This window comes from Podarcis vaucheri (genome assembly GCF_965113315.1).
Source record: "Podarcis vaucheri genome assembly, chromosome: 1".
NCBI lineage: Eukaryota > Metazoa > Chordata > Lepidosauria > Squamata > Lacertidae > Podarcis > Podarcis vaucheri.
Genome location: NC_138759.1, coordinates 28,865,516 through 28,879,798, shown reverse-complemented (window position 1 = coordinate 28,879,798; position 14,283 = coordinate 28,865,516). Strand labels below are relative to the sequence as shown.

Sequence of the window (14,283 nt, the reverse complement as noted above, 5' to 3'; positions counted from 1 at the left end):
TGTCTCATCCTCCCCCCAATATGAAACCTTTCCAGGAATGGGAGATACTAGATGCATGGTGTCTGGGGCAGCTGCTACACATTTACCATAACATCTAGTTTGGCCATTTACCAAGTGTATGTGCACATTTGCTTATTCACCTGCAATGAGTGAATGTAAGGAATATGTGTCTTCACTTAAAACCTCTTTGGTGTACATATGACAAGATGCAATAGAGTGAAGCACCCTTCAGACACATCAAAAATGCACAATCTGTTCAAGAACCCGACTTCACTCTTCTTCAAAACCAGGGAAAAGCAGTATGCTTGTGAAACATATGGTTATGGAAGATAAAAGGGAAAGTGGTGGAATAAGCAAAACTACAAAAGAGTTAGCAATGAGAAAAGTAACAAGATCCCATGGGGACATTTCTGTTGAATGTGTATGCAAATACAGAAAGCGCAACACTGAGAATATGAGAAGCCATATGTATATTTTAAAAGTGTGCAGAAAAACAAGGCAAAATGGTGGAGTTAATAGATTGTGCTGGGTAATCGGGCATTTAGATAACGAGATCCCTAGCTTTGTTTCAGTTCTAAGAATTGACTGTACTAAATGCCTGTTTCCCCAAAAGCAAAACAGTAGCTGAAAAATAAATTCTGGGGCTCCCTTCTTCACCCTATATATAGCTGATCACAACTCATTTTAATTAGCACAAAGCTTGCTTTCTGGAGGGGGGAACAGGGGGAATTAATTTGCTTTGGAGAACAGATATCATTCACAGATAAATTTCATCATTAGACATCATTAGGAATCATAAAGAGATTTCAGGCCATCTCCTGACATTTACCATATTTACGTGTGTGTGTGTTTTCTGCATATCCTTTGGGTTAAAAGAGATAAACAACTCTTTGTGTGTCATTCAAGCGGGAGAAGCACTTCTTAAAGTAAGGAAAAGTGATAAGCATGTTCTGAACTCAAAAGGAACAAACTTCTGAAAATGCCGTCTTCTACTCTCATCTGATATCTGCCTCAATCCAGGTCACAGTATGCCTTCAACATTGCAGCTGGAAAAGTAGCTATTTCACTTCTTGTCTATTTTATAAAACCCCATGTTGCCCAGGTATTTTAATATTCTGAGACACAGCTCTTTGCAAAGCAGTAATTGCAACTTGCTAAGAGATCACAAAGCAAAAATGAAAAAAATGCATTATCAACCAGAATGCTCTCCAACAGCAGAACCACCCAACTTCAAGTGACTACTGAAGTGCTTGACCAGCATCTAGTGTCAGTTTGGGGCAGAAAGAGGCCCAAAAAATCTTAAAATGAATCCCAGCAAGTCAGAGGTTCTGTGGATCTGCAGTTCCCACATCTGGGAACTGACACCGTGTTCTTGATTGTGTAGTGCCTCCCATAAAACCCAGGTTCACAACTTGGGGATGACTCTTGATTATCGCTGAAGACTCAGTGATGAAGCAAAGCAATGGCCAGCTCCAGCTCATCCATCAGCTATTCCTGGACCAGGACAGCTTGGCTTCAGTTACCCATGAACTAATAGCCTCCAACACAGATTACTGCAATGCACTCTACATGGGCCTGCCCTTGAAAATGAGCTGGAAACGGCAGCTGGTACGGAATGCCATTTTTTAAAAAATGGGTAGTGAGGGAAGATCAAATTACCCTGATCCTCAAATCTCTGCAGTGGTGGTCTGTGAATTTCTGAGCCCCAAACAACTTAGGACCAAGGTACTAGGCAGAACTCCGTCCTCAGGAGCTCCCTATTAAGACCTGCTAGGAATGCCCTGTTTGTTGGCTCAAGCTTCTGCTAGGTAGGCGACAGCATGAAGAAAAGCATTTTTGGAGGTGGTCCCCTCCCTAATGAATATTTGGTTGGCCTCATTTAGGAACAAACTAAAAAACCTTTTGTTCAACGAACCTTCTTACTGACACTACTACCTTTTGTTTGTTGTTAAAGTTTTGTAAGTGGGTTTTTTATTGTTGTTGTGCTATATGAGCGGCTGCTCTGTGCTGCCACTGGGAGAAAGGGGAGGATATAAGTATGAGGAAATAAATAAATAGTACAATGAATCCAGTTCAGCCCTTCCTATCCATAACACGCAGTTCAACAAAATCTTCTGCTCTAACATCACTGCATTGTGTATTTCCCCACCCTTGCTCCACATCATTGGCTGATGCTGTCAAAGTGTGTGCTTGTTTGTATGTGTGTTTGGAGGAAATGTGCAGAGTGATGGGCATCAGAACATGAAAGAAATGGTGCTATATGTCATGGACGGTAAGGGAGGAAGTTGACATGGGGCTGCCATTTTCAGCTTCATGTTCCTGATAACTTGTATCTCTGGACTGCAGAACTGGAATGTTTACTGCCTGTTAGATAAATCAGGGTTGAACTGACCTGGGAAATTAAGAAGGGTTTTGTTTTTAATGAATACGGCCTGTCAAGCTCACCTTTCCTCTCTTGGTAAGCTTCATCCAGGAGCTGCTCCCGCTTTTCTAATTGGCCTATGAGGTTTTGGTGCTCAGACTCCTTGCTCAAGGTCAGGTGTTTCAACTGCTCTCGGTTCTGCAGCAGCTGACGCCGCAGTTTCTTTTCCTTGGTCTCTCTCTCCTTCACTTCTTCACACAACCACTTTAGTTTTGTCTAGAAGAAAACATATTTGCATAATACTTAACAAGAAAGGGCCTTTACTGCAGTCTTCCTCAACCGCACTTCTACGGCAAAGCTTTGCCAAACTCAAAATGCAATAGGCTAAAATAAGCTTTTCCAGTCCTGCCAGCCCTCTCAGAGGTTCTTTAGTTGTGATTCCTCTGTTGCAAGTGGTCCCTTCCAACTTTATAATTCTGATTCCCACCCCATCATTTTTCTCTCACCCCTCCCCTCACGCCTCATTAAAATTTTCATCAGTTTTGGTTCAGGTCTTCTCAAGTGAGATGTATTCATTGACCGGGTGGGATTCACAGCCCTTCTGTAGGTTTGCCAGGGCAGTTTACAAACCCCAATACAGGCTTTATCCAAATTCGGAAAATTCTATTTCCTGTCAAGTCCTGAGGCTAAGGACAGATTTCAAAAAGTAATAAAATGGCTGAAAGCTGACAGATTCCATAAACCATCAAGGTGAATCTGTACACAGATTCAGCTTTCTTGATTCTTTCCTGTATGTAGAAGTATGCTGCAAATGGATACATCCTGCATTTGGCGATGCTCTTGGCACTACTGCATCAAAAGGTTACCACTACATTCAGCTCTGACTAAACCAATTACTGAAAATTCCAGTACAGTGGTACCTCGGGTTACAGACGCTTCAGGTTACAGACTCCGCTAACCCAGAAATATTACCTTGGGTTAAGAACTTTGCTTCAGGATGAGAACAGAAATTGTGTGGCGGCAGTGGGAGGCCCCATTAGCTAAAGTGGTACCCCAGGTTAAGAACAGTTTCAGGTTAAGAGTGGACCTCCAAAACGAATTAAGTTCTTAACCCGAGGTACCACTGTACAAACTAACATGATCTGCACTTTCCAGACATATGTGGACTGGAATGTAGTTAGTCTTTGAACTTCTCTGATTTTTATTATTCAGTTATCAGCTCAAAATGTGTATTTCATGATAAAATACATTTAGAAGAAAATATGCTATTTGATTCTATTTATGTTGCACCCAAGTTTCATATATATTCATTCATAAGTCCTTTTGTCCCGTTTCTCCACTAATGCACAGGTTTTCTAAAACTAAAACTGCACAATAATTCTAATTTATATTTACCAGTATATTTAAACAATTAAGAAATGGTTTAAAACAAACAGTGGCTTATTGTGGCATGTGATCAAGGACTGCTATGCTATACTGAGCATAAAGAATGAACAATATACTGATAAATGTTTCCTGGGTGGATATCTATGCAAGTAGATCACTAATGGCACAAATACAGATGGTACAGATCATAATTCCATGAAAATTACCCCAAATCCTTAATTTCTTCAGTCTGTATACGAGAGTAAATACCTCAGTAAGGGCTAGCACTTGTTTGCCATGCCATTTAATTCATCTTCTATTTGTCATTCACGTACTCCCAATATTAAAATGCCGTGAGCATGTCAAAGTCCAGGATCTAAAGAACACTTTGAAGAATATGGAAGTACTTCCTCAAATTCACTGGTTTCGCTCAACCCCCATCCCCAACCAGATGCAGCTCCTCATGCTTAATGGGAGGTAGCACCCCAATTTCCTTGAGATTTAGGAGCAGTTTCTAAGAGGCTACAGGGAGCTGCTTCAGTAAAGGGGGCCTCAGAAGCTGTACTGTGCATGTGGGGCTCACCCCACAGCAGTCAATGCCTTTGAGCTCTTTAGAGTGTTCATCTGTAAATGCAAGGAACTCAGGCAATGAAAGAGTAGGTGAGTAAAGCCATATTTCTTGCAAACCAATTATTAAGGCTGTTTGGTTTTGGGGTGCAAACGTTATTTCCAAAGGCCCCTTCATTTCAAGACTCACCTACTAATAACTAAAAAGAATTCAACTGGCAGATTTATGAATCAATTACTACATGTCCTCTGAAAGGTCTTCTTGATGCTTGTGCCTAGGGTTTCAGCATCAACAATCTGAATAGTGACTCGGTTTCCTCTACAGCCATTGTCCTCCAATTCAAACTCTTATCTCCAGTATTTATGGCAATATTCACTCCTGGTCCATGTGCATTACAAACTAGCCCATCAATAACTTCAGGCAATCTTGCTAGCAAACAAATGCAATTTCGCCCAAGTCAGACGGTCAACTTTCCTCCCCTCATTGTGACCCTAATATACTACGGGGATAGGTCTTGTCTCATGAAGCAGCAAAAAAAGTCTTTCAGCTCGTGCGAAATTTAAGACGATTAAAAGATACAATGATAAAAGTTGCTTACAAAGTTACCAAAGGGAAAAGCAATAGCAGAAGCTACCAGTCATTGGTTTGGTCTTTTAAGCCAACACAATGTACATGCAAGAAAGATGCATTCTGTGCAATGCGCCCTAAACACATTAGGGATTAAGAAATGTAGCCAAATCTTAGCCTAATTGCTAAAAAGCAGTATTTACCTTTGTTTCTGCCAGCCATCGATGAGGGTCATTCTGTACCCCAGGTGTAAGTGATATTGCCTAAATCATATTTGAAAATGAACAAAATGAACAAACACATTAAAATTAACACACAAGGCTAGGTAAAAATGCCAATTAAAATGCCCATTTTAGTCTAAGTAATTCTTCAATAGGCCTGAGCAACTTATTTCTGTAGCATGCCTAATTGTTGGGTATAGTAGGACATCTCCCAGAAATAGAGACTTTTTTTGTAACCTGAGGAAAGGCAGGGGAGAGAGAGAGATTATTTATTTATTTATTTTACACAAAAACTATAACAACAGAAACCTCGATTTAACCGTTTGTAACAATATAATTATTTTTATTGTTTGTTTGTGCATGACTTTGTAGCAATTTATTCTTGTCATTGTGATGGTGGTGATACCATCTTGGTGTTGTTGATTAGATTTGTCACTTTTGTTCCCCTGATGAATAATATTTCAAATTATGTAAAAAAAATCAAATAGAAAGGGCAGCTTTTAAACTACCTCTGAAAGGGTTAAGAAAAAGTTAATCACATGCTGCTATAAATAGGTTTTTATGAGGTTTCCCTGACATGCTTCAGAAAGGAGGGGGGGGTTGTACCCAGTGAATGTGTAATAAGAATTTTTAAAAAACCTGGTATACTTTTGGCTTGTGTGCGTGCTTATTTTGGTTTTTTAATAGTCATTAAATATAAAATTTGATGATTTGCGCTCAATTAAGTTCCACTCAAAGTAGTCCACTGAAATTATTGAACCTATTTTTCACATCAATTAATTTAAATGGGCGTACTCTGAAGTATGACTAGCATTCGCTTCATGATCCACTAAAGCAGCATGGCTACATTATGTGTGTCTAGCGCTGGTAAGCATCATCTTTCCTAAGAGCACAAACTGCTTGACACAAAAAGGAAATCACACACAGCCCAAATGGACTAGGGCTACTGGACCCTATTTCAATATACAAATATCATTTAGAAAGGAAAACAGTGAGGTGACTAATGTAAGAGCAGCAAACTATGTTTTTCTATGTGCATTTGGTCCCACCCTATTCTTTTGAAACATTTTGTGTTCTGAATTGCTGTAACATGCCCTGGGACCTTGTAGAAACAATAGCAATAAGAACAGCCACAGTCTGTCAGAGAGGTTATACAACACTGGTCAGGAACAATAGGCTGCCACTTGTTACAGCGACCCACTACTAACCTAAAACATGCACTTCTCTTAATGGCATGGCTTACACACACAGCAGATAAGATAGTAAAACTGTTCCAGGGCTGTATTGGTTTATAGTATAGATGAGAAGTTCACATGAGCAAATGCTCAACTACACATTAAGCTTCCTGTATACAGAAAATTAGATGTCAGGAAGAATTCTTGTCAGCCTAAGCTTTTCTTTGATATACCAGCTTTATATGTAAAGGGTTTTTTCATTCAACCATGCAATCCTTGACCTGCAGTCTTAAATTTTACTACCTCCTCTACCGTTTGCATGAGCTAGGCTGAATAAAGCTGATGGTATCGGCCAACAAGTTAGATACAAATGAATTATTGAGACATATTTCTAAAATAGCAATTGCATTTTTTTAAGGCAGAAGATTATCAAGTGCAACTCCTAATCTTCTGTTTCATAAAACATCCACATCAAGAGTAAGTTTAACAAGCAGCCATGAATAAAATGTTATGTCCATGTAATTAACAAGATTAAAATCTAAGGCCAACTGAAAACTCATAGTTACTGTGAATTTCTCCACTGAATCCCTTGCGAGGACTTCACAAGCTGCATCAATTTCACTTCCTAACATAGAGAGGATGGATTCCTGTTCATTTTGCAGGCTTCTCAGTTGATCATGAAGATGTAATCTGTCTTCTTCTATCCTTCTTAAGTGATCATCTTCTCCCAATGTCCTTTTATTCTAAAGCAAAAAAATAACATCATATGAACTAAAACTTCTTCTGTCAGTTAATATCTGAACTTCCAAAACAGTGAGAAACCATAACGCACAAGCACATCTATGCTTCTGGGGAGGGTGGAGGGAAATCAATACTGTGCACTTGTCATAAGGAATAACTGAACATGCTGTGCCCAAAATAGCCTACAATTGATGGGATGTGTCCTTTTGCTAGAATTGCATTTGGTAGTGAAAAACTTGACCAAGAAGGGGTGTGAGAGAAAAGTGCAGGGGAGAATAATTTGTAAGTTGCCACATTAGCAAGTCAAAGTCAAATGTTCAGCAGAGTTGCTCCGTCCACACTACAGTCAAACCCCAAGGAGCTGTCAGATTGATTTCATTTAAAACTGCATATCAAAAGAACAGTTCAAGCATCTTATCATTTAATTTTTGGTTTGTCTCTGTATATTTTCTTCCCTTGGACCTTTGGTCGAAAAGGGCAGATTATAAATACTATGAGTAAGGTAAGGTAAAAAGCTTTTGTCGGATAAGGTAATGGTAAAGGTAAAGGACCCCTGGACAGTTAAGTCCAGTCAAAGGCAACTATGGGGTGTGGTGCTCATCTCGCTTCAGGCCAAGGGAGCAGGCGTTTGTCCACAGACAGCTTTCCGGGTCATGTGGCCAGCATGACTAAACCGCTATTGGCGCACGGAGGACCGTGACGGGTGCCAGAGCGAACAGAAATGCCGTTTACCTTCCCGCCACAGCGGTACCTATTTATCTACATGCACTAGTACACTGGTTGACAGAAGATGGGACAGAGCAACGGGAGCTCACCCCATCACATGGATTCAAACTGCTGACCTTCTGACTAGTAGTAGAAGTAATAATAATAACAACAACAACAACATCTGGGTCACTGAAAATGGATGAAAACATGAAAACAAGGATTTCACTGCATCAACATGTTCTCTGCTAAAGGCCTTAATCCATTATTTGTGGGCAACTACAGCCAAAGAGATTCCTAGAACCCTATACTTTTAAGCCAAGTATGCTACTGGCAAACTCCGGCCTATTTAATTAAAGACCCCACACTCATCAACATACATACACAACAAAGGCAGAGGGGTGTATTCCTCCAGGAGGTCAGGACCTTTCCACTTCAACCACTGTACAGTATTTATTATGTTAGTGGATCAGAGTTAAGCTGGCATTTGAGTGCTAAGGAAAGTTGAGCCAAAGTGGAAAACACAACATCAGGGAATAAATGAGTTGGAAAAGAGCCAGCATCACTTAGGCAGCCTCAGTCAGAAGCAGTAGCACGCAGGGAGAACAGGATGGGAGCCTTTATTGTAGCAGCTTGGTTTGCCTTTATTTCTTTCAGAGTTGGCAAGGAGAGTCGCAGTTGTTGGTCTTCTTTGTAAATTCTTCCATCTAGCAAATAAGCAGAACCTAGAGAGCAAATCCTGCCTAACATCTGAAGATTTATCCAAAAGCAAAATGATTTAATTTTACACTTCATTGCTGAGGTTTGCTCTCAATTGGCATCTTTCATCTGAGATGACAACTGCCCGAACCACACGACGGCTTAGTTTAAAGCGTCAGCAAAATATTAACAAAGCAACCCTATCCCTGAAATATAGAACTGCAGCAGCAGCACCAGTGCAAGGGGGAATAATCAGGACCATTTGGGACATGATGGGGGAAGGAATGGAGCTCATTCAGAATCCTGTCCTTTGGTCTGTCTTCAGTGGCATTTTCTGCACCTGCATAATAAATTTTGCCTACGAAGGGGGGGGGGGCGACCAAATTATTGGCTCAAAGCTCTGCCCTCAAAAGTTACACAGGACGACACAATTCCAAGTAATTCAGCAGTCAGTCACAGCATATTATCAGCAACATATAAGCCTCAGCTAAGAACACGGACAACACCACCCTGCGGCCATATCCGCGGAATCAGGAATATATGATCAGGGACAGCGATAGGGAATCTTGAAGAAAAGAAGCATTTTGCACAGACAATTAGTAGCCAAGGTCAACAATGAAGGAGAAACAAAGAGAAGGAAAACAAAGGATTCAGGGCCACCCACTGGCACAGCAAGGATCCTCCTATCCTTGAATTTTTCCACCTTAGTTGGTCATTAGAAGAACTTGTAACTAAGAATTTGTACCAGGGTTTGCTTATTTCTGACTCCCTCCTAAATGGTTTTCTCTTTTACATTGCCTTTTTAGATTGTAGGCCGGAGAGCAGAGGCGGTAGTGCTTTCTAATCCACCCCGGGAACCTTTTTTGGCTGTAGAAAAGGGCAAAAGGATCTGTCAGTGAACCAAGAAGACTGGCCTGCTGCAGAGCAGGTCCACCCCCACCCCAAGTCCCCAGTAATAATGAATCTAAACAAACCAAGTTGCACAACACTTCGGTTACACATTTTGCTATCCCAAGTCAAATTGCTACTTATCTTGGCTTAGTAAGTGTCCCAAAACAAAGTCATGTGTATGGTGACTGAAGATGAGCACCTAAGTCTGTTTCCTTGGATCATTTTTTCATGTGAAAAACACCATGGGCCATTTTTACTCCAGTATTTTCCACTAGCTGGGACAACAACAACAAAGCACCCCATGGCAAAGATTAATAGAGTTCTTGGGTTATTTTGTTGCCCAGGCGCTTTTTTTTCTTTCTTTCAAAAAGAAAACTTTGTATGAATATTTCAACCTGCTTTCCTGATCACTTTTTTTTTTGGGGGGGGGTGGATAACAGGTTATATTGGCTGTGAGGGACGGGGAAGCAAGTACAGGAATCAAGTGATTTCTTGGGATATTTTACGTCCCAGACACTTTTAGTTTACAGCAGGAAAACTGTAAATGGTGTGAGGCTAAAATATGGAAAGACAGTTTCCTGTGCAGGTGACAATACCATGGTAACAACACACACAACGTAACAGGATGTTTTTGACTATGTAATTTCTATTTCAAACACAATTCAGCATATAATTCTCACGAAGTGTAATTCCATAGACCAACACATCACGCAAACAGAACATATCAAGAGAAATTAAAGTCCAATGGATGGTCAGGAGATAAAGTCCATTTGGTTCCTAATTCAGTGACAATATCCTAGCACTGAAGCACTGTGCTGTATATAGTCTGCAGCGAAATGCCCTCAATGTAATTAAATTTTAAAAGCCTCAGTTCTGGCCATACATTATAAAGAAACAGAGCACTATCACCACCAATAATGCTTCAATTTTGAAAGCAGGGAAGCAATTGGCAGTTACAACAAGACAGTCTACAAACAGCTGCACTGAAGGAATTGCATTAGGCACTCTAGATCAGGGAAGCCATTTGACTATAGACCAGAGGAGCTCACACTGTCTGGGAAAAGATGATTCCACATATATCTTCAGCTATTTAAATGAAAGGAAGGTTTGTCTATACCAGCACCAACCAGGGCACGTTGCCAACTTTGAAAGTGCTTTGACCCCAACAATAGGCCTGCCCAGCAGCTGGTATCAGACCCCTCACACAAGGTGGGGCGGGAGAAGAAGAATCATGTATGTGTCCCTATCTATGTTACTGGGGGAAGGGACATTAACATTAAACTTAACATTAAAGCATCTCCTTAATAGAATATAAGCTGCTGAAAGATAGAGTTAAGGTAAAAGAAACAACAACAACAACAGCTGTATACCCTGCTAAGGCTTTTTAATGTTCTTGAAATAATATTTATGGTAACGATATAAGCTAGAAAGAGAGGTTGAAAGGAATCAAACATCCTGTCTACGGATGAGGTTTCTCCCAATTCTATAATTCTTTTCCTTCTGAAGCCTAAGATATTATCTGGTCATATTTTTGGCCACTAATGAATACTTCATGTTGAAACACATCTGGCCTTTGTGTGCTCACACACACACAAAGTCTACTTTAACTTGATTTTTCAGAAGAAAGAATAATAGCACCAAAGAACCTACAATGTTTTCTGTGATCCAATAGAAGTCCCAGTAAGAGCCAAAACTTCACTGATAGTAGACAATAAGTGATTACTTATCATTGTAGCCTAAGAAGAGCCCTGCTGGATTAGACTGAAGGCCTAGTCAGTCCATGTTTTCCATACTGACCAAGCCAATGCCTTTGGGAAGCCCCCAAACAGGAGAATAGCTCAATTCCACACACAAATACAGAAATAAAATCATTGACCATCATGATGGTCACTTTTAATATTCACTAGATGCAATGGGGATTGTGATAATTGACCGTCTCCTGCATTTTAGACACCGATGTAACACTAAAATCTGCCCAATGTTATAATGGAAGCGGATGTTGCTGCAGGATGGAAAAAGAGAAGACCTCAAAGGGATTTCATGTACGTCATATAATCGTATTTGCCAATTGCTCTTATAGACTGACTTGTTTGTTTTAGAAAAGTACAGCCCTGTTATGCATGTGGGGAGAAACCCCAAAGGCTTTCGCTTGCATATTTTGGATGGGGTCAATGGTTCAGTTTCTCCCAATTGCTTGTGAGGGACTTTTCCCCCTACAACATTTAATAAGTAAAGTTAAACAGCTCTCAAACAAAATGAAAAACAGAATGTGAACACTCGTTTGACATTTTCTCATTTAATAGATTTTTCTTTGACATTATAAAAGAGCTAGTCCTGAGCAGCTGCTCAGATCAGATCCAAAGAATACAACCGTAAGGATCCAATCATCTCTCTCTCTCTCTTTTTCCCCTTTTTGTTTTTTACCCAAATAAATATTTTGATTTGGTAAAAATGGAATCCGTGCTCTCATGTTCTCTCTTTAATTACGTCCATGCAGCAAGAAGAGTCATCAGAATGCCTGTCATCAGAAAGCGCAAATCCAAACACAGCTTGGCCACGTCAGTCTTTGGGAACGGAAATGGTTGGTATGCACCGGCACAACTTTATTTCCAAGCCAAAGCTTTAAGCAACCTTTTGGTTGTATAATGGCCTGGAGAACACAGAAAACCATAAGCATCTTCTGTTGCAGTGCTATCTCTGAGTCTTTCAAATTACAGGATGAACCTACATTTTATTAAAAGAGGGCAGAATGTTTTTGTTCAAAGCTTTCAACTGGAACATCACATTATTCATTTGTCACGTCCTGCTAATATACTTGGAACCCGTTAAATTCTGTCACCTATTCCTGCCACCTCCCGCAGAATGTTTAATAAGGAATCATGTTCAAAAGCATGACCAGAAGTTTTAAAGTAGAATGTGCTGGTGCAGAGTAAAGAGGTTTGGTGTTCCAAGCAGACAAAGCACATCTTCTGCAAAGCACAGCTCTCTTGGAAAACACCAAATAACAAGGAATAACATGCTTGGAAGAAAACAAGGAACAGGCGAAAACCTGGTGACTAAACAAATGAACAGCAGAGAAGGTGTCAAAGCTTTTAGTGCACAACAGATTTAATAGGGAGCAAACTGAAGTCTTTCAGAGAAAAAGGTTGATATGCACAGAGAAGTCAAAGAAAGGCAAGCCAGAAAGACTTCTTTAAATGCTTGTTTGGTGTGCAGAGTTCAAGGCGTTCTGATCACTCCAGTACTTCCTGCAAAACTTTAGATATTCTGCCCTCCATAGGATCAGATTCAATTGGGATTGCAAAGGTTTTGTTCACTTCAAGGTTAACTTGGGGAACTCCAGTTATCCCCCCCATATCCAAATGAGGTTGAAGCTATCATTGTAGAAAGAGGCAAATAATTACTCAGAAAGTGTTAGTGTTCCCCAAAAGAGACCTGTTAGAATGTAATGTAAAAGTCCTTTCTAAAATGTATAAAATATTATTGGAATGGGAGACAAAGAATGAGCAAGTAAAATCTTCAGTGTTACATTGGTCAATAGATACTGGTTGTTATGTAGACATGGAAGCATGGGAACGACTGTGGAATATGGATATAAAATTTACAGGGTGTTATGGTTTAAGAGAAAATGATATGAAAATGATATATTGATGGTATTGAACACCGAGTAAACTGGCAAAAATGTATAAATCTCAATGAAATAAGTGTTGGAAATGTAAAGAGAAAGAAGGTACTTTTTATCATATGCGCTGGTCTTGTTGTAAGGTAAAGGCTTACTGGGAAATGATATATAATGAAATGAAAAGGATATTTAAAATAACGTTCGTAAAAAAACCCAGACACTTTTCTCTTGGGAACTATAGGGACAGAACTACCTAAAATGTATAGAAATTTATTCATGTATGCGACTGCAGCAGCAAAAATGTTACTTGCCCAAAAATGGAAAGAATAAGAAGCCTCAGCAAAGGAAGAATGGATACAAAAACTTGTGAAATATGCAGAAATGGTGAATAAGAAATCAAGATCACAAACTTTTTATAAAAGAATGGAAATGGTTTATTGAATATTTACAGATCAATTGTAAACAGAGAAAAACATTGGCAGGACTATTGTAATAACCTGCAGTTTAGTAAGAATACATATTTAAAGAAGATGAATAAATGAACAAATTAAGTTAATTTGGATGTGCAGAAGATATTAAAAATAAATTTAAGGAACAGCTGAAAGTGGGGGAAGTCAAGTTTTGAAATGTCAAAATGATTGTAGAATCAGTGAAATGTATAAATCAGAAAATTATAAATAATTTTTAAAAGATGGGGGGGGAGAAAGTATTGCTATTGCATGCTCCCAAAAGTGTCATTACTGTATGTGACACCACAAACCAGCATGATCACCACCAAGAATGACAGAAGTTCACAAACAATCTGTGCCCAAAATTAATTCATTAAAGGAGAAAATATTAAAAAACTCCAGAGTTCCCAACAAAATTCTAACATATGCATTCAGGGTGGGGTGGAGTGATGGGACAGAAAACAATATACATTTGTTAAATTTGATCATTCACATATCCAAATAGTGGCAGAGCTTGGCCACCAGCCAAAGATGGTGGAAGGCAATCTGTGCTACCAGGGGCACCTGAGCTTCAAGCAACAGCAACAAATCCATAAACACCCCCAAGTTATGTACTAGCTCCTTAAGAGGCAGTGAAACCCCATCCAGAGCAGGCAACCTCCCATCCATCCAGTCTAGGGAATCGCCTACTGACAGTGCCTCAGTATTATCCAGATTGAGCTTCAGTTTAATGGATCTCATTCAGTTCATTACTGAGGCTTCTCCAGTTCTACAGCAGACAACCTGTTTTCTGGATTGTGTTCCAAAGCGGTAGGAGTAGATTTCATTTATTTATTCTTGCTTTCCAAGTTGCTTTGGTGAGGTTTGCATTTGTATCTTAAATTCCTTGCCTGTGACATGCAGCATGTCATCATCCAG

General features: G+C 39.7%; 1 protein-coding gene across 5 annotated transcripts in view; it reads right to left on the bottom strand.

Moving 5' to 3' along the window:
- Nucleotides 1-14,283, bottom strand: part of CEP128 (centrosomal protein 128) — a 185,316-nt gene that overhangs the window by 109,021 nt on the left and 62,012 nt on the right. For all 5 annotated transcript variants that reach the window (XM_082232527.1, XM_082232528.1, XM_082232526.1 and 2 more), the window contains 3 exons: nt 6,825-7,001; nt 5,066-5,125; nt 2,446-2,638 (listed from right to left, as the gene is read on the bottom strand). In XM_082232527.1, the coding sequence (XP_082088653.1) occupies nt 2,446-2,638; nt 5,066-5,125; nt 6,825-7,001 (430 nt within the window). The remainder of the gene's footprint in view (nt 1-2,445; nt 2,639-5,065; nt 5,126-6,824; nt 7,002-14,283) is intronic.